The sequence below is a fragment of the Doryrhamphus excisus genome, chromosome 17 (genome assembly GCF_030265055.1).
Source record: "Doryrhamphus excisus isolate RoL2022-K1 chromosome 17, RoL_Dexc_1.0, whole genome shotgun sequence".
NCBI lineage: Eukaryota > Metazoa > Chordata > Actinopteri > Syngnathiformes > Syngnathidae > Doryrhamphus > Doryrhamphus excisus.
The window spans coordinates 4,966,942-4,991,493 of record NC_080482.1 but is presented as its reverse complement, the minus strand read 5'-3'; the positions used below and the strand labels follow the sequence as shown (position 1 = coordinate 4,991,493).

The 24,552-nt window shown below is 41.0% G+C and overlaps 1 protein-coding gene across 3 annotated transcripts in view; it reads right to left on the bottom strand.

Annotated features, from left to right (window-relative positions):
* Positions 1-24,552, bottom strand: part of zfpm2a (zinc finger protein, FOG family member 2a) — a 124,062-nt gene that overhangs the window by 50,364 nt on the left and 49,146 nt on the right. For all 3 annotated transcript variants that reach the window (XM_058054015.1, XM_058054016.1, XM_058054013.1), the window contains one exon: positions 15,695-15,819. In XM_058054015.1, the coding sequence (XP_057909998.1) occupies positions 15,695-15,819 (125 nt within the window). The remainder of the gene's footprint in view (positions 1-15,694; positions 15,820-24,552) is intronic.

Here is a 24,552-nt window from a genome sequence, read left to right as displayed (position 1 = left end):
ATTAGGTTGTTACAGAAATAGTAATGCTTTGAGAAAATGGGTTGGCATGCAATCTCAACTCGGTTCATTTGCATAATGCAATGGGAAAAAAAAAGTAGTCCTTTGCACATGGCAACAACCTTGAAGGATAAATGCAAATGTCACTTGTGCATGTTAAAGGTCTGAATTGGCACAGATATGCACATGAGATGAGCTCTGCAGTGTGTCTGCATGCCCCCCCCCCCTCTCTCCTTCTACTCTGTCCGTTTCTTTTTCATGAACTCTATCTAGTTAGGCTAGAGAACTGATTTTAGAGAGTAAATAGTAAAAACATCTCAAAGAGTTCATGAGATGCTATGTGTGTTTGTGTCTACAAACTGCATCACCAATAATAAAAAAAAAAACACACACACACAGACAGTAAATTGCGTACTCTTATTTTTTTCTATCGCCGTCGTCTTATCCTGCCTTGGCAGCAGATGAGAGAAAGACGACCTCTGTAATTTAAGTCATCCTGGATTTCACATTTCAAATTAGCCTCACAATAAAGTCCTCTATCTGGCTAACCTGGAAATCTCACAACCCCGTCAAAGGAGCAGGGCAGACTGTCCGATTGTTGCTACGACGACTATCTGAAATGGGAATCAGATTAACCCTTTCTTAGATCTCTAGACTGGAGCCATTCCTTATTCACCAGCGAAGAAGGCCTTTCCGACATCCCTCTGAGCCTTTGGGAATTTATGATATTCCAGCTGGTCTTAATGTAGCCAACAGAGACTCAACAGCACTTTAACTAGACTTCCTTTCACATGTTAGGTATTACATGTGACTTGAATGGACTGTCAATTTCAGTTAACTTGGCTTCACCCTTTCCGCAAACAAGTGATGACAGTTTTTCCACCGCAGATTTACATAACTCATCCACAGCAACAAAAGTGGCCTATGCGCTTTGGAAGCATGCTTGCATGTCGCAGCCGCCACAAAGACAAAGAGATGCACAAGAGCATGCAACATATTTAGGATTAAGATAGTGTGGTGTCACTGCAAAGAGGAGTGTTTGCAAATGCAAATGGAAACATTTGTACAACCAAATCAGTTGGCCTAAGTGGCCACGGCAAGGAGAAATACTGATTGACAGGCAGAAAATTATCATTTCATTCAAGCGGGGGAGCATAGGATGAACTGGTTTTATAGAAACAAAGTCGTCCTCCATCCGACGCAAAAGCAGGGAGGTGACGTATGGAAGCAGAATTCCCAAACCAAAGCAGATAAGTTGGTAACTTGCTGATTGAAGACAGAAATTATAAGTGTGGTGCTTCCTTATTCTTACTTCCCTATTTTTAATCTTTATACAGTGGAACCTTGGTTAGCGTACTGCCCGGTTAGAGTATTTTTTGGTTTAGGCCGAAAATGTATGCATTGTGTTTGTATTGCTTTTATAGCGTATTTTTTTTTTATCACAAAACGTTTTTGTTAGGTGCCTGTTGGCATGCACTGAACTGGAAACCAAAACCGAAAGTCATTCTCACCCCAGCTCCGTCGCCTGCCGATGATGTAACTCTGTAGTTCTTTGGTAACTAATAAAGTTACGGCACAAGTCTGTTTTTTTTTGTTTTCATCACTGCTGCGAAATAACATACAATGGAGCCAAATAAAGCCAAATAAAAAGTTTAAGTGTAATTGAATTTGCACTATTCCTAAAAAGGGGAAAACATGTATTTGTTAGAGTACGTTTTAGTTTAAGACTGACCTTCTGGAAAGCAGATAAGTTGGTAACTTGCTGATTGAAGACAGAAATTATAGGTGTGGTGTTTCCTTATTTTTACTTCCCTATTTTTAATCTTTATACAGTGGAACCTTGGTTAGCGTATGACCCGGTTAAAGTATTTTTTGGTTTAGGTCGAAAATTTATGCATTGTATTTGTATTGTTTTAAAAACGGATTTTCATCATAAAATATTTTTGTTAGGTGCCTGTTGGCATGCACTGAACTGGAAACCAAAACTGGAAGTCATTCATCTCCGTTGCCTGCCGTTGATGTAGTTCTTTGGTAACTAATAAAGTTACGCCACAAGTCTCTTTTTTTGTTTTCATCACTGCTACGAAATAACAAACAATGGAGCCAAATAAAGCCAAATAAAAAGTTTAAGTGTAATTGAATTTGCATTATTTCTTAAAAGGGGAAAACATGTATTTGTTAGAGTACGTTTTAGTTTAAGACCGACCTTCTGGAACGCATTAATCATGCCAACTAAAAACTACAAAAAGATATTTTGTACTCAAATGTTAACTAAACATCATGTAAGCGGATCAACATAGATTTTAATTAAAACAATTACAAAGGTTAAATCATCACTTTCCACTGATATCATACCCCCCCCACGGTCCACGCACAAGTTGTGTTATACTTTATCCACCCTCTGCTTCCACTTCAGTGGTTTTAACACTCACACTTTTTTTTTTTTTCCCCTGAGCTCCGTTACCTTTCCTCGTGTAAGAGATACAGCCACCCAAACAGTGTAGTCAGCTAGGAAGTGATTACAAACTGATGCTCCAAATTCACTATAAAATGAAAATCAATATTTCCACAAGTTGCTGCAACATAAAAGATAACCTTCATTGATTTTTCGAGACTTAGGCGTCTGTGATAAAATCTAATATAAATTTTCAGCCACACGGATTTGGATCAGAGCAGAGCAGGGGTTGAACGATAAGTTCTGTGCACATCTCTCAGAGTTGGATTTTTTTTCCTCCTCCCCGCCTCCCTCCCCGCTTCCTTCTTGCAAGGCAGGGCCGTACAATTTATAATTGGCCCTGTGTGAGCAAAAGCTTCTATCAGGAATCTGTTCTAATTTTTATTACTGAGAAGCTAAAGCCTGTTCCAGATAATTTGGAAATTTCAGGGGAATTGTGATAGAGCTGATGGCACAGCCGGACCGACTCCAGAAAGGAGCTAACCTGTAATAGCCTCTGTGGCGGCTGTGATTAAATGTTGCCATAGATGAAAGACCTGCCATCACTGCAATAAATTAACCAATCACACAAATCCCAAGTCGCTACTAATCCCTCCTTGATACCATGATCCTCTGATCAGCTGAAAGAGGTGAAGAAGAAAGTGTCTTGTGACACTCAGCCTGCCTCTAACTCCCAGCTTCCCTGTGTAAACAACTAGCTAATGATATCACCGCTGACCATTTCACCACCAGTGGCTGCTCTTAACCTGCTCCTATTCAGGGCAGGTGAAATCGATACAAACCTTGGTGGGAATGATTATTTCCCTCATGGCTTTTTCCCTCGCTCCCTCCACCAAGGTCACTGGCTGGCACTGGAGCCGTTCTTCTGATCCCACAGCTGCAGGATTTAGACAACTGAGAGATCAAAAGAGCGCTGTCTGAATATCTGACGACGTTCATTGACTTCATACTTTGAGCGTTCGATAGCCACTCATCAGTCAGTTGGAATACGATGATGCAAACGCCACCTCTGATATTGTTTTTTTTTTCTCGATAAAAACAGCAGTTTGTTGCGATGCACTAAGAACCGTTTCTTCTTTCGCAAATGCGCCTTCTGACAGTACAAATAAGACAACAACAAGGCTATTTGTTATTTGTTTCCAACATGGCGGCGAGGATAAAGGATTTGTACCTGTTTTACCAGTCAGTTTACAGCAGACAGCACACTCACACCTCGATAACGTCCATTGCAATTAGTTGTTCACTGCGATGAAACAAATTGCATGTGGTCAACTGGAAATTTCATTAAGGGAGATTTTCCTCTAGCCATCGTTATCGCTGCATGTTTTAATATTTTCTTAGCCTCAAGGATGGATGGGTTGCAAGGGTCTTTTTTTTTTTTTTTCCCCAAATAATTGGCCGAAGCTCACCTCGCCAGTCTGTGTCTCACCACTATTCACTCTGCATAAAAGCTGTATATATGTATATGCGTGGTTAAGTGCTGCATATTTTTTTTTTTCATGCTCCCAGAAATAAGGTTCTCAGTCAACATCCTACACAAAGTGGGACATACCCCAATTTTTCACGTCGGCTTTTGTGTTATTTTCTCCTCATAAATGGCCACGGTTACATCTGGCTGAGATGAAAAGATACCTACGTAATGCTTCAATTCCTTTTTCCACCCCCTTCTCCAAGGCTATAGCATCTGCTGCTGGGAGCCTAAATAACAGAAATATGCAGGAATTGCACACTAATTCCCTTTAGAGATAGATCTTGGCTGGTGCCCTGTCATAAATCAGAGAATTTCGATATGAAATGAGGCAAGCTGCTCTAATCATTTCTGCATTTCAAATTGGATCACTGGCTCAATCGCTTGGCTTTTAAACTGCTTGCCTAAGAGCAAATGTGAGGTGTGAGATAATTCAGGCGAAATCTCCGCCTGCTCTGTGCGGCGGTTAGTTTACTGCTTGAGTGCAAGAGAATGCTTTTTTTTTTTTTTTTTTTTCAACCTCCCTCTTCCCTTAGCCCATCTTTCTCTTTTCAACTTTTTCAAATTAACTTTTCATTTTCAAATCGATTAAATTGAGAGCGAGTCATTGCTGTTCCCCGGAATCTTTGAAGGGACACACATGCTTTGGCTGTTGCTATCGTGGTTCAGCTAAGAGGAAGAAATATTTTCTCATTTAAATCACCTTTTATCCCGTTGGCTGGAATGTAAGCATCAAAGTACAAATGCTGCATTAGCTATTGGTCACGGTGGTATTCATAATGACCGCGGGTGGCATTGCGAGAGTATGCTTATTCTGTTTTAGACATAAGTGCTAATAAAGCCGACGAATGGAGGATTCAGCGTACACACCGATGATTCATTACCAACAGCTCGTCGTTATAGCGTATTATATTCTTACTTCATCAAACGTCAGTCCTTCTCTTTGTAGATACGTATATCTACAAAGAGAATTACAAATGGTTGTGAGGTGCTCTAATTCTCAAGTCCAAATGTTTATCGTCAGTTGAACTTGCCTAAAGAAGGCAAGGTGTTTCTTTTCCTTGACTACTCCGCACCCACAATTTTTCCACAGTATCCAAAGTCGGGGCGACATTTAATGTTTAACTCAACTTCTCATGTAAGTTCAAGTCTGTATTACATATATTTGAAGTGGTAAACAAGAGAAAGGTAGAGGTACTGCAGATCTTAATTATGTCTCGGAGGTACATGTTCAAACATGTATGGATCCGGTCAGAGAACATCCCAGTCGCTTCACTACTTACTGTTGGAATTACAAGAAATTTTCCCATTTGGATTCTGTGGAGAAGGTTGTTTGATCTTTTGCATGTACTGTATGTAAGAGTTACTTGGCTGAGCAGGGGAGATGATGTGTGAGGCGCCATAATAGGAAACTCTGAGCCAGTAATGTTCACCTGTATGGATATTAACGTGACCCCTGGAGGCTAAGGTAGGAGGTGACATATTCTCCAGACAGATCCACTCCTGACCCGTTGGGAATTATTATGTGCGTTGGACGGAAGAGAGTTAATCAGTCAATGAGGTCATCATAAGTCCCGGGTCGCATAACCAAGCGCGCTAAACCAGGATCAATCAGAAACCGTAAATATAGACAAAAAAAATAAAATGCTTTAAATGATACTTGAATAAAGTCCTTGACTTTCGATAAACCTCTCTGCTCCCCTTTTGGTTTAGTATTCTTTTGAACTTCCCTCTTTCTCTGGTTGAGTCAGAAATTTCACGATGCATTAGAATAGCATCCCTCTGTGTGTGCTTTTATATTTCAGGAGACTCTCTGTGTGCAGCCAATCTCACTTTCTGATGCAGAAATTGGGCTCTACAGCTACAGAATATAAATTAGACTTAACAGTGAAAGTACAATAGATGAAATCCCCCCAAAACAATGCACCGAAACACACGGCATGCATTGCTAACTAAGCTTATAATAACACACAAATGGAACATGATGCTGAGCTGTATCTGATTTACATACACTTCCTGATCATCTCCCGGATGCTGCAGTCTTCTACAGGTTCATCGCCGGGTGCACTTTAGAGAAATGGGGTCTTACTAAATCCACTGTAAAAGACCGACAATATTTACAGCAAGTTAAGTAAATAAGATAAAGATGGTGAACTTGCCCCTCGCTAAATGCATTAGACGTGAACTCTCTTATCAGAGTCTCAGCACACAGACTGCTAAAAGATGGGTTTCCTGTGCTGAAAAATGGTCTTTGTTACCCAATTAGTTTGCTGACGACCCTGTGGTGTAATATTACAGCTTTGACAGTTTCATACTCATCCATCTAATGAGGCTCTGCTAGACCACCGGGGAGTGCAATGGACAGTGGCCAGATCTTCTTTCCTATCTTCAATGCTAATTTTCTCTTTTTTGCAGGTTAAAAGACTTTGTTGTTAGGAGAACTATTGTCTCTTTGGTATAGGCCTTGTGCAAACTAGGCTTAGGATCTGAGGGCGAGGGCCATGCTAGAGGACAACAAAGACGTATCAAGGTGTACTAGCAGGGGTTCACCTGCGTGGTAAGGAAATTAACAGCAAAAGGTATACACGTTACAATAATCTGATGGTTGACGGTCCTTCCACCTTTAAGGTATTCAAAATGTAAGTCATGTTATTATTGGAAACATCAGGAGCGATAACAGCTCAAAGGCCCGGTGGCTGTACCTGCAAACATCCAGGTGTGAAATAACCACCATACCTCCTTTAGCCTCACCTCAATTAATTCCTCTGCCAAGAACACCCACACAAGCACAATGAGAACACGCAAACTCCACACAGCAACTCCTGAGGTGAACACCGCACCAGCATTCCGCCCACTATCGGGGACTTGCTAATGGAAACAATCAAGAATTATCTGCAGCATTTCTCAAGGAAGTTGTTTCAACATATCACAAGAAAAGCCATGACGGTGACAGATGGCAAGGCAGCTGGCAGCGCTCAAACTTTTCTCTCGCTTTGCTTCTTCTTCCACCTGTGCCTTTGCTTCCGTGGAGGTCCGCTGTGTATTGAAATGTTGTATAAGCATTCATTTGGGAAGACTGAGTTCTAAGCAGTACTGGTGCTGCTTCTCGGACTAACATTCGGTAAAACCTGAAACTTTGTTGGGTTGTTTCAGCTATTAATCATTACACTACATGAAAGTCTTGAGGTGATCACATGAGTTAGAGCAAGCGCAATGCTTCCTTCAGTCATCCAGTCACGAGCCAACAGCGCACTCAGCCCACTGTAAATGCCACTGTAAATATTATATACATATATATATATATATATATATATATATATATATATATATATATATATATATATATATATATATAGTCAGCCATAATAGTCTAACTCAGGGTGTCATCTTTCAAGTCCACTTTGCTAACAACACTAAATACATCACACAGCAAACTAACACTCAAAAGGTGTACCTGACAAATATACAAACATGTCTCAATATGATTTTGTGTCTGACCAACGCATTCATTGGTGCATTGCAATGACGGTGGTGGACAGAGGCAGCATTGCACCGCCATCTACTGTTCCTATACTCCTTCAATAAAATGGTTGTCCAAACTAAATGTATTATCGGAAAACTTATTAATAAAATATATACTTAAAATATATATTTTTTTTACATATTAAACCTTTACCTGTAGTGATCCCATAGCCTGCCAAGTGTGGTTTAACCAAAGAATAATACAGTAAAGGTGACTATAGGGGTGTTAATTTATGTCTACAAGGCTCTAATAAGTTTTTGTGAATTCACTTATTACTGCAACCAGTTAACTACGATAACCATAAGATGATTGGAGATCTTTTGAGTACTTGTTTTCTGGTCCGGTAAGGCCCGGCCTTGCATCGGTGTACAGCTTGTATTTGATTATTATTTATATTGTGTAATTGCACATGATATTTGTCATTGAATTGTCTCTTACACTCTCTCATTATTACAATGACCATTGCAACAAAATGCAATTAAAGAAAACTAAATTATAGGTTAATTAATTTCAGTTAGTTGGGTCGTCTGTGCTAATAATTATAATATAACATGGTGGTACGGATATGATCTACTCACTATTTGAGCTTACATGATTTTAAATATACAGGACGTCATGCCAATCTCGGTGATGTTTATTTCTATATCATTACAGTCAATTCTAAAGAAATCAGTATGTCTGTTCTTATCAGTAGCCGCCATATCAGTTTAGGTAGGTTGTGTTGTGATGGAAGGACAGCAAAATGTCAGGTTCACTTGTAGATCAGGTCAACCATGCATTATCGCTCAAACGGTGGAGCTCAGCCGTGGTCATAACAGCGCTGGCTAGCTGACTGAGTGCTTCACAGCTAATACACAGAGCTGTGGGGAGCAATGAGTTGCGGTCATGCACACAGCAACTGGCTCAGAAACTATAATAGTGATGATAAAAAAAAAAGATCTAACTTCCTTGTGGCACACACTGCATCTCATATACAACATTCAGTGATACATTTATCTAGTGTACTATAGGTTGCTTTGATGATTATTTTATTGATATTATAATATATTATATAATTTATTTTATTTATATTATGCCACTTTTGCCACTGGTACATATATGAACGGTGGTGAGCAAGGGGTGATGGAAAAAGCATGCCAAATAATTAGCATTGTAACCATCTGAAGAGACCTCAGTCCTGATATTGGTTTAAGCCCAGGAAATAATTGATGCATGCAATAACGTTGGTTCTATGCCGGATTTGGGGGCCGATTATTTCATTAGATGAAACCACCTTCCTGTTGCCAAAAATATGTGTGTGTGCACCACAGAAATTTAAATCCTGTTAGGCCTGATAATGTCTGATGTTTGGAAAAGCAGATGGAAGACAGTGTGACTGTTGCATGGAAAAATAAAATATGAAAACCAATTTAGTAACTCAGTATGTGGAATCAAACTATGGAATGGATTGAGTAAGGAACTCAAACAATGCACAACGATGTGACAATTGTATTTGCTAAATACAAGGATGAAGTGTCTTGTACCAGTCATGATTCAAGTTTTATACATATCACTATATTGACACTTACTATGGTACCCATTATGTCATTGTATGGTCATATCACCTCATACTTCGGTACATAATAAAAAAAAAATGAAAAAAAAAACGTAAACTATATTAAGAAAGCAGGAAGTGAACAAATGTAACAGTTACTGATTGTAAAAGTACCAGATGGAGGGGTAGGATTTAATAAGCTTTGCTTCTTCCTACTCCTTTCGGACGTGTGGAACTGTGAACTGATTATGTGATGCACTCAATTACCATTACCATTACTTATATCAGACTAGTTTGTACCCCCACTTGTTCCATTGATGCAGCTTCATAGTTTGTTTGTTTATGCGAACACAAATGTATACGCATGGCACCATACACTATGTGTATTTGTGTCATTTTACACTTATTCCAGTCCTATCCTGGGGTGCTTCCTTGCATATGTAATTGGATGTTAGTGTAAATAATTGCCCGAGCATGTGCCAGTGTGATGGTGGTGATGATTTGCGTCTCGGCTCATGTGTGACTATATGTGTGTAGAAGGTATGTGTATACTACACAGTATGTTTGTATGCATCTCTACGCGTGTGTGTGTGTGCATGTGTGTGAGAGAGAGAAAGAGAGAGAGAATCTGCCCCATCCATACTCGACTCTCAAGTCCCACTGATTCTCCTTTCCAGCCATGTTGAATCCTCTTTTCCTTATCAGGCGAGCCCAGGCCTGCATCAGGCTCTCCTTGCTATGACAGAGGCTACAACAATAGACCTGCGATACCGCTGCTTAGCGCTGCGTTTCGGAGGGGAAACCTGCCACGGGCGCAGATTAACTACAACACACACATGCACACAAAATAGATTGCAGCCACCAAAACAAAACATTTTTCAGAATGCCTCCTCTTGATTAATGAAGCAATGACAAGAAGAAAAATATAATTTCTGAAACAGAAAAATCCGCCGCCACTTGTTAAAGTTTAGGGGTAGCAACAATAAACATATTGGATGGAGAGGGTGGGCAAAAAAAAGGTGCGAGATAAATGGCTTGAGTGATGGGCTGAATAATTTCTGGAGCATTTTTTGGTTACACGGGCCCACATTCCCACCCTTGTAGCGAATTGCACAATAACCACACTCCAACGGCTGACAGACCCCACATCTCTCTCTATACCAGGTGAAAATTAGGACAGTATCTTGACATTTTTGCTCTTTTGTAGTCGACAAGCTAAAGCTCTCTGTTCACAACACACACATACACACACAAGCGCGTGCTTGCCTTCACATACATCACGTATCATATGACTCCCCCTCTTAATGTCTGAAAATAACCCTTCTTTTTAAAATGTGCTTGTTTACATCGGTATTCAAAATGTGGATGTTATTGCTGGAAGAGTCAAATTCCTATATATTATTACCACATACACAAATTAGAAAACATAAGATAAGATACAAAGCCGCCAAGATCTTAACAATTAACCTTGTCTTATGCATTTAATTACTGAGCAATTTACTCTCAAATACCCTCAAAACACATCCGGACTAGAATTCTATAGACTCATTACAGTCACCTTGACTAAGCTCTTGTAATTACCATCGGTAAGGCATTGTACAAGAGGCAGCAACACCTCCATCAACACGTTTACAACAGAGCTGGAAATCTGCCTCTCATTAATAGCTTGCCCCCAAATCAATTATTAACACGTACAACAGAAACCAGGCTAACAAGGGCCAGGCCTTTTACTTCAGGCAAATCGTGGGCCACCTTCTTCTCCCAGTTCGGTCCAGTCAGGTAATTATCACTTTTAAAGACACCTGCTACTCAATAGCTTCGACCCAGACTGTTCATTTAGCTCCCCGATTGCAGCCATTTATGTCTGAGTGTCACTATTAATTTGGGCTAATTTGGAGAGTGTGAGGAGCCGCGCAGAGGCGTTGTCGGCGGCGCCGTGAATGTGCTCGTTGCTCACCTGCAACGCAGCCGCGGCTGTAATTGCGGTCTAATGGTCTGATTGATCAGAGAGAGAAGTGAGGGATGAGATGGTGTTCTGGCAGCTCGATCAGTCAGACCAAGAGGAAAGGAGTAGGAACGTGGATGGGGGGGTCGGGGGGGGGGGGGGGCAGCTGCAGGAACGCCAAGTCTTGTTTTAGTTTGTTTTATTTTCAGACATTTGGTTGCTTTGAGTTCCTCTGTTTATTTATTCCTGAATCAATACAAGAGAAACTACTTTGGTTGCAGTTTCAGCTTTCCAACATTCATTCATTCATTTTCTACCGCTTTTTCCTCACAAGAGTCGCAGGGGGTGCTGGAGCCTATCCCAGCTGTCTTCAGGCGAGAGGCAGGGTACACCCTGGACTGGTGGCCAGCCAATCACAGGGCGCATATAGACAAACAACCATTCACACTCACATTCATACCTATGGACAATTTGGAGTCGCTAATTAACCTAGCATGTTTTTTGGAATGTGGGAGGAAACCGGAGTACCCGGAGAAAACCCACGCATGCACAGGAACGAGAACATAGAGATGGCCGAGGGTGGAATTGAACTTGGGTCTCATAGGTGTGTGGCCTGCGTGCCAACCAATAGGGTACCGTGCAGCCTCTAAAAGCATTAGATTACCAAAATTCTTCCACAATTTTGCTCCTGGCAATTTTTTTTTTTTTTGCGGTGACATCGAGTTTAAAAAAGTGTTTGATGCTATTGAATGTTTTCAGCTCTTGACAGCAAAGTCAGTCTGGGACTCGATTTATTCCGCCATCTTTCTTCTGAGCCTGTGTTAAAATGCTCCAACATGTGTGTGTGTAGACCTTGGAGTACCCTGAGAACATGCAAACTCCACACAGAGATGGCCGAGGGTGGAATTGAACCGTGGTCTCCTAGCTGTGAGGTCTACACGCTAGCCACTCATCCACCGTGCAGCTAGATAACCAACATATTTAAATAAAGTCAAAATCAGCAACAGATATCAGTAGTTCAAACAGCAACCACAATAATGAAATATGGTATTGATGGGTTTCCGACACTGGCAATTCAAACTGAACATTAACTCCCTGAAGGCAGCATTTCTGGTGCAGCTCTTCCATTGGCTCTCATGATCTTGTTAGTGCCAGTGAGGATGTGCTGTATCTTTGATAGACATTTATATCACCAAAACTCCCTTGTAACACAGGGCAATGTGGTTGAGCTAACAGGTCTGTAAAAGCAGGAAGTATAACGCCAAGCTGAGCCTCCGTGCTCTGCAGACCTGCGACAGACGACCCATCAGCTGTGAAATCTGCTTGCCTCCTTGATAAACACTAGAGATGTGACCCTATCTTTGTCCTGCAGATGACCAGATTTCCTGTTATGCTTTTTTTTTTTTTCTTTTCCCCTGTGTTTTTTTTCTTGATTTATATCTCCCTCTGTTCGCCACGCTGCTGTTTCATTCTCACTTTTCCAAGCTTCTTTTCAGGCCTGTCTGCACAAATGCATTCACCACTCTACCGCGTTCTTTCTCAGCATCATCCATCACTCTTGGTCAGCTACTGAGGCCTGTCATCCACCTGCAGCCAGCACATATTGGCTTCCACCCCACAGCACATGTAGCGACAGGCTAGCGCTAGCTCATGCGCCCATTTGCTTCGTCCAGATGACTCACCCCCCACTCATTTGTTCTCTCCTCTCCGCAAAGTTGTGTAGCGCTTCAACCAGATACCAGTCAAACCGAAACGTGTGCAATAGCAATTGTTTGCACTTAAGAACTGAGACCGATACCCTGTATATACTACACAGTACTAGTTCAATTTAAAAAAAGTGTCTCCATTTCAGAGAGGGCGTAGAGATATCTCCCCGGTGGGTCATGAGTTTTGAACATGAGAGAGGTGTCACTCCAGCGTTTTAGCCAACCGTTTCCAGGTAATTCATTCACCACTGCGAAATCAAACATCTAAGAGGGTTAAAGGAGATTTAATAGTCTGTGGAGGTCACACCTCATAAGAATGACTGAGAGTGGCTCCTGGGTAAAGCTGGGACCAGTGAAGCAATGAGCTTTTATTTCTACCTCAAACGCTTTCGACTGCCTTATGACCCTGCTTTGGACCACCCTGACATGCATCACAATGAGCCAGCTTTAAAATAACCCCATTTTTTTTTCTTGTGCCTCTAAATCCTCACTCTGGTATCATAGTTTGCTCCTGTACACGTGTCATTGTTTGATGAATTGCACCAGGTGCTCAGGAGAAATGCTACGGAAGAAGCTGCAGCCGTTTGAAAAGCACATGCTCATTGGCGAGAGTCATTAAATATTGAAATAATTCATGAAGAAATAAGAAATCTAGAATGGTACAGACTTGGACCCCTACAAAGCTATTACTAAGAGCTAAGAGTCTTGAACCATTCATGATGTGCTATACATATCACTATATTGACAATTACTATGGTAGCCATTATGTCATTGGATGGTCATATCACCTCATACTTCAGTACGTGACAAAAATAAAATTAAATATATATATAATTATATATATAAATATAAATTGCAGACTCCAAATTGTCCATGAGTGTGAATGGTTGTTTGTCTATATGTGCCCTGTGATTGGCTGGCGACCAGTCCAGGGTGTACCCCGCCTCTTGCCCGAAGACAGCACCCCCGCGACCCCCGTCAGGAAAAGCGGTAGAAAATAAAAATAAAAATATAAATAAAAAAAAAATAAAAATAAAAATAAAAATAAAAATAAAAATAAAAATAAAAATAAAAATAAAAATAAAAATAAAAATAAAAATAAAAATAAAAATAAAAATAAACTATATTAGGAAAGCAGGAAGTGAACAAATGTAACAGTTACTGATTGTAAAAGTACCAGATGGAGGGGTAGGATTTAATAAGCTTTGCTTCTTCCTACTCCTTTTGGACATGTGGAACTATGAACTGATTATGTGATGCATTCAATTGTAATCTGATGCATGTTCAAATGAAATAAAACCATTACCATTACCATTTTGCCTAAACACCCCATACTGGGAACATTTTACCAATCCACACCATACCATTTTGATCTGAACTAGATTAAGATGTGGCTCTCAAAATACTACAATTGATAGATAGTTCTAAAAAAAAATGGATAAAAGCTTTGGAGGCTCACTGAGAGAAAAATGCAAGTTGTGCTGACCGAGCCTTTAATGAGACATACTGAGAAGCCGCTAACAGCCTGTATCCATATGAGAGATGGAACCAAGGAAAAGAGGAGGGCAAGAAGCAAAGCACTGAAAGGCCCCCATGAGAATAGACACACCAGAGATCCTTAAAGGCACGGCGCAGGAGCTTCTTCCTTTGCTTTTAATTGCAAGGAAGGTTTGGCATATTCTGTAACCCTCTGTAGCCAATTAAAGTGGATGACCAGCACTTGCTCACAAAATGATAGACTAGAATGAGGATCTGCTAGGTGGTGATGAATTCCTTAGAGTGCACTTAGTTAAGAACACATCACTCTTGCCAGGAGCAGGTATCAACAATTAGCTGAAGCTTTTCGGTCAGTCAGTTGATGTATTTTTTTATTTTTATTTTTTAAAGTTTGTACAAATGAGAAAAATCTGTTTGGGTGGATGTGGCCCACAATGCATCTTCTAAATGCCTGATTTTGTATTTTACGTCATTATGCTTGAAAATGCTATATTTAAGCAAAAAATATATATATTTTTACAAACTATAAGCCGTACTCAACCATAATTTATTAATTAGTATATTTTTAATACGTGCAAAATTGGAAGTGTGATGCGGAGAGGGACGGCAGCACATGGCTCCGGCTATTTAAAGCCACTGAATACTTCAAAATGATGAGGACAGCTCAGTTCAGACTTCCCCATAAATGGTTTAATAAAGTTGAGCTGCAGGAAAATAGGGGATTGAGCGGGTGGGAGGTGGCGGGACTCGGAGAACTTGGCCTTATGTGTCTTTGCAAAAGGGAATGTGAGACTGGTTCCAGTTTTAATAGGGACTTGTTAATTAATCCTAATTCGCATAAGAATTGCGGATAATGGGCAAAATTCCCCCAAAAGTGCATTTTCCTTTAACCTGCCTTATTCTCATATGTGCAAAACGAGTAGAACACAAATATATAGGATTCACTCCCAATGACATTGGTTTAGAATTCATTCATTCATTCATTGGAGCCTATCCCAGCTGTCTTCGGGCGAGAGGCAAGAGTACACCCTGGACTGGTCACCAGCCAATCACAGGGCACATATAGACAAACAACCATTCACACTCACATTCATACCTATGGACAATTTGGAGTTGCCAATTAACCTAGCATGTTTTTGGAATCCGGAGTACCTGGAGAAAACCCACGCATGTACGGAAAGAACATGCAAACTCCACACAGAGATGGCCAAGAGTGGAATTGAACTCGTGTATCCTTGCTGTGAGACCTGCGTGCTAACCACTCGGTTACAATTGCTTTCGAAATGTTGACATTTCATGTCCATTGCCAGATTTTCCTTCATAACCCTACTGTTACTACTGTTACTGTTACTACTACTAATACTACTGTTACACTACTAATACTGTCCTACAGCTTAATATGTAAGTAAAATCCATTTTCCAATGATATGTTTTGAATTTGGTCGCTTAAATAATCAATCAAATGCCATAATCTCCTAAAATGAATGCCATGTTACTCATGCTTGTCAATCAATGTTTGAAAATGTGATGTTTTGGGGTAAAAAAAAAAAAGACAGGATAGGAACATACCAGTGTGCTATTCTCGTTACCCATCTCAATCTTGCCTTCGAAAGGTCCCCATGTTGTTCCCACAGGCAGCTGCAGACGGCTATGGATGCGACGCTCGCCATCTTTAAGGAATGCATCCAGATCTCCTGAAAACAAAAGTAGGTGGTTAACCACACTGCCGTTCCCCTTCAAATTACAAATAACATAGTTTTTTCTCTTTAAATACACAATGGCATCATACCATTGCCCTATTGCGGTTCAAAATTCAAAGGTTGACATCTCAGCAAATGATGGCAGCCTCCATCTGATGGTGTTCCTCAGACACATCATTCACTAACATGACTTGAAAGGTGTCTTCTGTTAAGATAATCGCTGTGAGACATTGCAGACAGCCTGCTGGCTACAGGAAGGACTATTCTTGTAATTCCAGTAAGGAAGAACCCCTTGTTAGTGCTGTACAGCACTCATTAATTAACAGTGAAACCGGATAGCACTGTTAGTACTACCCACACTCACCTCCCTGACACCCACAGCTATCTTATCTTGTAGATTGAGTGTACATTTTAGGGAGGGTTAGAGTTGTTTAATCAAACTGTTATGCTGAACCGCAAGGCAGGCTGTTGCATAAGTGTGATACGAAGGGTGATGACCCTCTGTCGGGGTGCATATTTGTGTTGTACTGCAAAATGCAGTTGACAATCCATTGATATTAATTGACAGAAATGGCTAGCTCTAACCATTAACGTTTGATAATTCCATACGAACAAACATTCATGGTTAATTCGAAAACCTAACTAAAAAGTAGTATACTCAAAGAGATCAACTGAATTCAATTTCCTGATCACGTCATTGTTTGTGTGGGCCCTTGTTGCTAGGCAGAGTTCATTTGGTTATATCAAAACCCAAATATATTCATTCATTCATTAATTTTCTACCTCTTTTCCTCCCGCGAGGGGTGCTGGAGCCTATCCCAGCTGTCTTCAGGCGAGAGGCGGGGTACACCCTGGACTGGTGGCCAGCCAATCACAGGGCACATATAGACAAACAACCATTCACACTCACATTCATACCTATGGACAATTTGGAGTCGCTAATTAACCTAGCATGTTTTTGGAATGTGGGAGGAAACCGGAGTACCCGGAGAAAATCCACGCATGCACGGGAACGAGAACATGCAAACTCTACACAGAGATGGCCGAGGGTGGAATTGAACTTGGGTCTCATAGCTGTGTGGCCTGCGTGCCAACCACTAGGGTACCGTGCAGCCTCTAAAAGCATTAGATTACCAAAATTCTTCCACAATTTTTCTCCTGGCATTTTTTATTTTTTTTTGCGGTGACATCGAGTTTAAAAAAGTGTTTGATGCTATTGAATGTTGAGAAAACCCACGCATGCACAGGGAGAACATGCAAACTCCACACAGAAATGGCCAAGGGTGGAATTGAACCCTGGTCTCCAAGCTGTGAGGTCTGTGCGCTAACCACTCGACCACCGTGCCGCCCTAAACCGAAATATAGGCCAACAAAATGATGACATACAGTACGGCAGTCATGCCCACTCTTGTTTGAATCTCAAGTCTCATCTTTCTTTTGGTCGCCTCCATATTTATATAGCCATAGAAAACAATATTCGGCATGCCTTGAAATATCAGTCCAAGTTGTCTAAAATGGCCGATACTGAAGAGTTTGGCTTGGATTGAATGTTCAGATGTGATCCAATTCAAAGTTACCCTTTTGTGCTCCCCGGCATGCTTGAAAATGGTGTATATTAATAGGTATGTATGCATAGCTATTTCGAGAAGTACATGTGTAGCTCATCCTTTTTGTCTCCCTGTCCATGCTGCTGCAGCTCATTATGGAGAAATAATTAAACACTGGTGCACAGCTGGTCGTCATCACTGAGAGCAACAGCCACTGTTTGATGCATTCTGTTTGTCCTCAGATAAGACCCACGGCCTTTAACCACTTGGATGCAAGTTGCTGTTTAGCACCGCTTGACACGCAGCTCAACCAACCCCTACCAGCTATTCTTTTTCTTCTTTTCCATTCCTTTGCCCTTTTCTGTCTTTTTTTTTTTTTTTTTGGGTGGCTTGGAGCAGGTAGTGAACAGTGTAGATGCAAGCGATGAAGGTTCAGGGGTGGGGGTGGGTAAGGGGGCAATGTGTGCGGTTTGTGGTCCACCGTGTTTGGCTTCCAGTTGTGTGCATCACACAACAAATGTTGCCTGAGGACCTCGGTGCACAGATGGCTAGTCGCAGATGTTGCAGGTACTCATGGACCCCACAAAAAAAAATGGATGAATAATGAGTTGACTTCACAAACTGTATTTTGCATGTTCACTTTAACAGGTTTTGCAATTGAATCGAATTTATTCATGTATTTTCTAATTGTGCCGTCTGTGAGTATATATGTACCTATACAATGCCAATGTGTTATTATTACGAGGTATTCTCACAGTGATAATTAGCTTCCTTTGAAGCCACACAAGTGAAGCGATCTCATTACTGACTAGAGTTTACCAACCTTGTGTTTGCACCACTTTTTTGTCATCCAATTTTCAAAAGCCAAACATGTGGCCACAACTAAAATATACAATAAGGAGGCCGTACTCCCTCCTCTGCATCCCAAACCAACACCTCCCTACCACCTTCACCCTCTACGCCTCCCGACACCACCTACCCCTCAGCCACCCCCCCACATCCACACCCCACCAGCCCTCCCTCGATAAGATCATCATCTGTCGCTAGACTCTAGGGTCTGTTCCTGCACTCCACAGATACTTGGCAGACCAATGAATGTCCCTTTGTGTGGCGAGATCCTCCTCAGATAGCACCCAAGATGCTCCATGCTGGCATCTGCTTGTTTTTTGGGTGCAGTTGTGTCCATTTTCTGTTGTTGTGGAGAAGAATAGGATGCCTCTTCTCTCTCTTCAGTGCCATATGACGGAATACAAATAAGTTTCTTGGTGGCAGAGTGCCAGTCTGGTATGGTTTGAAGAATAAATGGGCATAGACTATTCATGTGTCCTTGAAAGATATGGACTACCATTTTATCCACCATCTTGTTATCTCTTGGAAAAAAAACTGGCTGTTCATGTATGCTTTTCTCTTCTATTATTTGACTTTATTTGCTGGTAATTCAAAATGACATTTTTTTTTATTGCACACAATATGCAGCAGTGATTTTTCTCGCACTTATTTTTTAGCCTAGAGAGATGTCTTGTAATAAATTTAAATTGCTTAATCAAATTGCTGATGCAGAATCTAGATTTTTGGAGGGAAAACTACAGGCTAACCGCAAAACACTGTGGAAAAAACAGGTTTATATGTACGTATGTACATTTCATATGGAGTCATCCCTCGCCACTTTGCGCATCCAATTTCGTAGTTTCAGTCCATCATGTTTTTTCAAAACTACATTAAATCATAAAATATGTTTCGTTGCTGACTACGGTCAATAATTGGTGTAGAAAATTGCACAGTAAAGCCAATGCTACAGATTTTTTGCCTAAATTAATTAAATTTAAGAAGATGCATTTGAAGATAATGTGAATTTTGTGGCTTTCACTCAGACAGTGGAAAGGGCAACACACAAAAACACGAGTCTTGAATGCATTATTTACTCCTATTATGAGTACTACATTGGGGAATACAAGTACAGAAGTGACTATGGGGTGTTAGTTCATGTCGACAGGGCTCTAATAATGTTAACAACCGTATTCAGAAAGTCGTAAACAGGTAAACTATAAAAAATATTAAAAATGAGGAATCCTACTTTGACCAAATTCCCTTATTGTAAGGTCTGGAACAAATTAACTGTTAATAAACGAGGGATTACTATAGTGATGTCATCATCGGAACGAGATAGAGAATGACCCAAATGAGGTTAGTTTTCTCCTGTATACGAGGTGGCTGTGCATATTTAGCCATATGTTGTATTTTCACGAGACATAACTTGCACACTACAAAGTCCTTAAAGGGGACCTATTATGCTTTTTCCACTTTTCTGAACTATAAATGTCGTTAGAATGTCGTATTCAAGTATTAAACGATACCAAATGAAGCTTGCGCATTTGGAAATAAACCCTGAAAGAAGTTTTGGATGGCTCTGAACGCTCGGTTTCAAAAGGCGGGGTATAACTTCCCCTTTTGTGATGTCACAGAGGGGTGGACTTCCTTATATGGGCATGGCTGTAAGCCAGATAAACTCTCTGCTGCTCTGCTGTTTACTTGCTAGCAATGCCTCGAAAGGGAACTGAAAAATGTGCTATACAGTATATGAAAAATAATCCCACTTGATAAATAATTAAAGCTAATAAATGGCTGCTCCTCCAAGTTCAATAACCTGTGTGGAGCAATTGTGAGATGTTCTTGCATTCCGCTCATCTCACCTGATAGGAAGTGTCGTAGAGCCAGCAAATGGTCTATAAATTAATCGACCACGGGAGGCATACGGAGTGAAATGGAATGAAGTGTATCGGTTCAACAGGAGGTGCCACATCTTCATAGCAAATATGTGATATGAAATTTTACAGCTGAAGGAGAAATGTCACAGAGCTTTGATAAGAGAGCGATGAACTTTCTCCTTCCCACCCCCCCAACCCAAACTGCTATTATCAGGTCTCAGTGAGCAAAATGCAACATTTATAACCCACAGCTCACACTATCTCAGGCACTTGTTTTAAAACACTGAAGACCCCCCCGTCCCCGCCCCAGCCACCACACACTACGCCTCATCTTCCTTGTCCTCTTCTTCTTCACTACCCACCTCTATCATCCCCGAACTGCCTACAGGGTGCTGGCCCAAGAACCTTCAAAGAGTAGGAAAAAGGTGCTGAGTGTGTTTCCAGGACTGGATTGGCAGACTGGAGTGGTGTTCCTCTTATTAAGGAGGAGGACCGGAGGGTGTGTTCCCAATATCATGGGATCACAGTCCTCAGCCTTCCTGCTAAGGTCTATTCAGGGCTTCCGGAGAGTACGATCTGCTGCATAGTTGAATTTCGGCTTTAGGAGGAGCAGTGAGGTTTTTTGTCCTGGTCGTGGAACTCTGGACCAATTCTAGACTAGTCCTTGATGGTGCATGGGCGTATGCACCACAATTTGGAGAGGTATTATAGGTACCGTGACGAGCGTGAGGCGAGCTAACACATAGGCTACGTTAACAGTACAGGTCAAGTCCAATATTTTGGCGCAACTGTGACCTGAATGATATTTTTTTATGTTATTATGAACAGTAAAATTCTGACTTTTTCAAATAAATCTGAAATGTGTCCATGAAGTAGTGCTTTGGAGAAAGGTACTCAAAAAGTGTAGCCAAAATTTCTTCATCTGAAAATTATTTTTAACACTCAAGGCTTCGACATCCCGACAAAGATGCGCAAAATAGCCCAAATTCTTGGTTAAACTGGTATTAATATTAATGAAAAGCCGCCATCTTTATATATGTTAGAAATGGCAGAGCTACACTCACGGGCAAGAATTTGATTCTGCAGTACACTATCAGGACGTGCACTGTTTGGTGTCATTGAACAAATGAAATATACCAGCTGTCAAGTCTTCCCTTCAATCAAAAGCCTGGCAAAGAAAGCAGCTGGCCTGCTGACAACAACTGCGAGGCATCCGTCTTTTGGGAAGCGCTGCAATTTCAATTGATTGCATGTAAAGAGACAGCAAAACTGAAAGAATAATTGTCCTCATGCAAAGATATCGCTCATATCACCAAAATCATCTAGAGGACACACACCACTCCAGCTGCAATCTGATTTGTTTCAATGTTTTTTTTTGCTAAATTTCCAACCCATCAGAAGGACATTACTCCACTTGCGGGTGTCAGGATGAATGAGAAATTGATGGGATGCTCACTTGAGATGCATTTTCAGGGGCCATCTTCTCTGTTCACTCTTTTCATAGAGAAAGAAAGTGAAAACAGCACGGATAAGAAGTTCAACTTTGAAGTTATAGGTAACAATTGCTTTGAAAAACATCAGATAAACGACAAACTCATTTGGTTGGTTTATCAGAAATATATTTCTGTATTTTCTGGACTATCAGTCGCTCCGGAGTATAAGTCGCACAGGGCCAAAAATGCATAATTAGGTAGAAAAAAACATATAAGTCGCACTGGAGTACAAGTCGCATTTTTTGTGGGTAATTTATTTTCCAAACTACTTGACCAAAACAGACATTACGTCCTCTTGGAAGGCAAGTTCTAACAATAAAAAAACAGAAAACAGGCTGAATAGGTGTAAGATATGCTAACACAATAGTTATTCAGCTACACGAAAAATAAACAAACAGAAAAAGTGTCCAGTGTTTATGTAAATAAACAGTTTTTCATTTATAAGTCGCTCTTGAGTATAAGTCGCAGGAACAGCCAACCTATGAAAAAAAGTGCGACTTATAATCCCGAAAATAATTGACAAATCATGCTGTTTCATGGTTTAACATGGCCTGTAACATCAAGCATTTCAATGTAAACTGTATGCATGTTCAAAATAATTAAACCATAACATCACTTTCTGTCCACCTGCCAATCAGCGCATTCATAGCAACACACACGAGCACATGTCTGATGTTTTAAATGGATTATTTACTCGTATATATTAGTTATACTGTATGAGTGCAAAGGTGTTGACATGGGTGTTATTTCACTCTCAATGATAAAAAGGTACTTCAACAACTTTTCTATGCTCTAACTACAAAAATATTTGATTTATCATTAAGAATTTGTACTTTGTGGAAATGTACCAATAAACTACGATGGATTGTTGTAGTTGAATTAAGTTGGGTACGCATTTAATTGCATTTCTATTTTCAAAAAGTGCCAAAGTACGCAATCTAAACCATCTTACTTCTCTGGTTGCAGTACTGACATATTGTACTTGGTGGAAATGTACCTTTGTGAAACATATGTGGTAGTATCCTCACAAGGGTCGCGGTGTGTATGCTGGAGACTATCCCAGCTGACTTAGGGTTGGGGTACACCTGGTACCCGACTCCAGGGTAGAACCTCAGTAGCTACAGAAGCCATAAAAGGTACAATGACGTACTTGTAATTATGAGAGTATAGTTAACGCTGCATAGCAGTATTCCGCGGTTAATTTAGGAAAAGACTATTTTAAGTGCTCCTGAACCTCCTCCCAAGTCAATTACTAGGATGCAACTTCCCCTGGGTAACGGGGAATTCTCTTTTTTTTCCTGGGTGACCTAGTTGTCTTTTGTGAGTAGGTTTTAGCCGAAGCAGTTTGACAGCCAACAGATAAGATGGATTAAGCTTTTTTTCATCCAGTTTTGATGTGAACAGCGTAAAAGCGGGTTAAATCATTGAGTTTCAGGAGTATTTTTAAATGCCTGAAGATAGTGTGATAAAGGAGCTAAACCTAAGACTTGGGCTTGGAAGGTCAAGGTCGCAGCTTTGGAGAGCAGCTACCCCGTGACAGGGCCACCTCTCAGTGGGAGCGGAGCGCAGCGGCCGACCCCACCTCTCATCACTCCTAGAAAAGATACACGGAAGGAGTGAAACTAAATCCCGCTAGGGCTCAAAGAGCGGTGCACCCTTGCCTTGTGTGGGTGCACGTGTGTGAGAAAGCGCGAAAAGGAGTTTTTTTAGATCCTGCCTGTGCACTGCAAGAATTCCTCCATGAGCAACTTGCTCCGTAATTAGCTTTGGATTATTTGCCAGTACTGAAATAAAACAATAATTAATCTGTTTACATAAAACATAAGGGAATGAAAAATGATGCAGCAATTAAGCACCCCATGTCAGAAAGCCAATCAATCATGGAAAAATAAAATCGTATTTCGAGCACTACTTCCTCTGTGCGCCTCCCCCAATCCTGAGGTGCGCTTAACATGCACATAGGAGTTGACAACCATACAATCACATGACACCGCTCAGCCAATCCGGAATTCATTAGAATTTTAAGCCGTGCTGCAATGAAGCCACTTGAGAAAGAGAAAAGGTGAAGAGGCTGAAACAATTAACAAGGCAACGACGTTACACGGAGGTCAAAATCCAACATGTTTGCTTATCAGATGTCACATCAGGCCAACACTGACAGGTTTCTGCTCGGAAACCTTTCCAAGGGGACATATTTAGACACATTTTTGGACATCTTTTCCCTCACCGCTCCTCATGTCGGTGACAGGGGAGAGTAATCCTATACACAGGCTGCTATTGTGAAATGAGAAACTAGCCTCCTTCACTGCCAGAGACCAGATGCACCTCTCTCTCTCTCTGTCCTAATCTGTAAACGACTTAAAGGAGCCTTATCTCCGGGCTCTTCTGCTTCATTTCATGCTTGATTTACTTTAATTTGTCTGATAGGGCACAAGGATTTGGAAATGGCCCATCTTTCGGTGGAAAATGTTCTGATTTTTCTCTGGCATTGTTATGTGGCGGTTTTTGACTTTTCTCATCCATCCCTCCCCTTCACCCTTTCTTTAATTCCTCCATCTTCATCTCTCTCCCACTCACTCTCTTTCTTTCTCTTCTCCTCTTTTGCCATCATGCCTTTTTTTTTTTTTTTTTCGAAAGAGGAAGCGGGGGTCGGTCCAGCGCAACAGTCTGTTTGAGTGCATTTGGATTCAGGCTAACACAGCAGAAACAAGTTCTCCATAAAGTGTGATTTTGGTGATGGACACAGCAACGGTGGAGTGATACCGGCCTTTTTTTCATACATAGTAGGGGGGAGAGCAGCCAAGTGCTTCAAACCACAAAGATCTAATGTTTAAGTTAAGAGGTGGCCAGCCCTCCAGTTCACCGAGTGGGGGAACGGCTTGAGCTGATAAAGTTGCTTCACAGAGTGGGACACGGACAAGCGACATGTTTTTACAGATGCCTCGAGTTTTTTTTTTTTTTGACTGCTGGAACTTAAATACT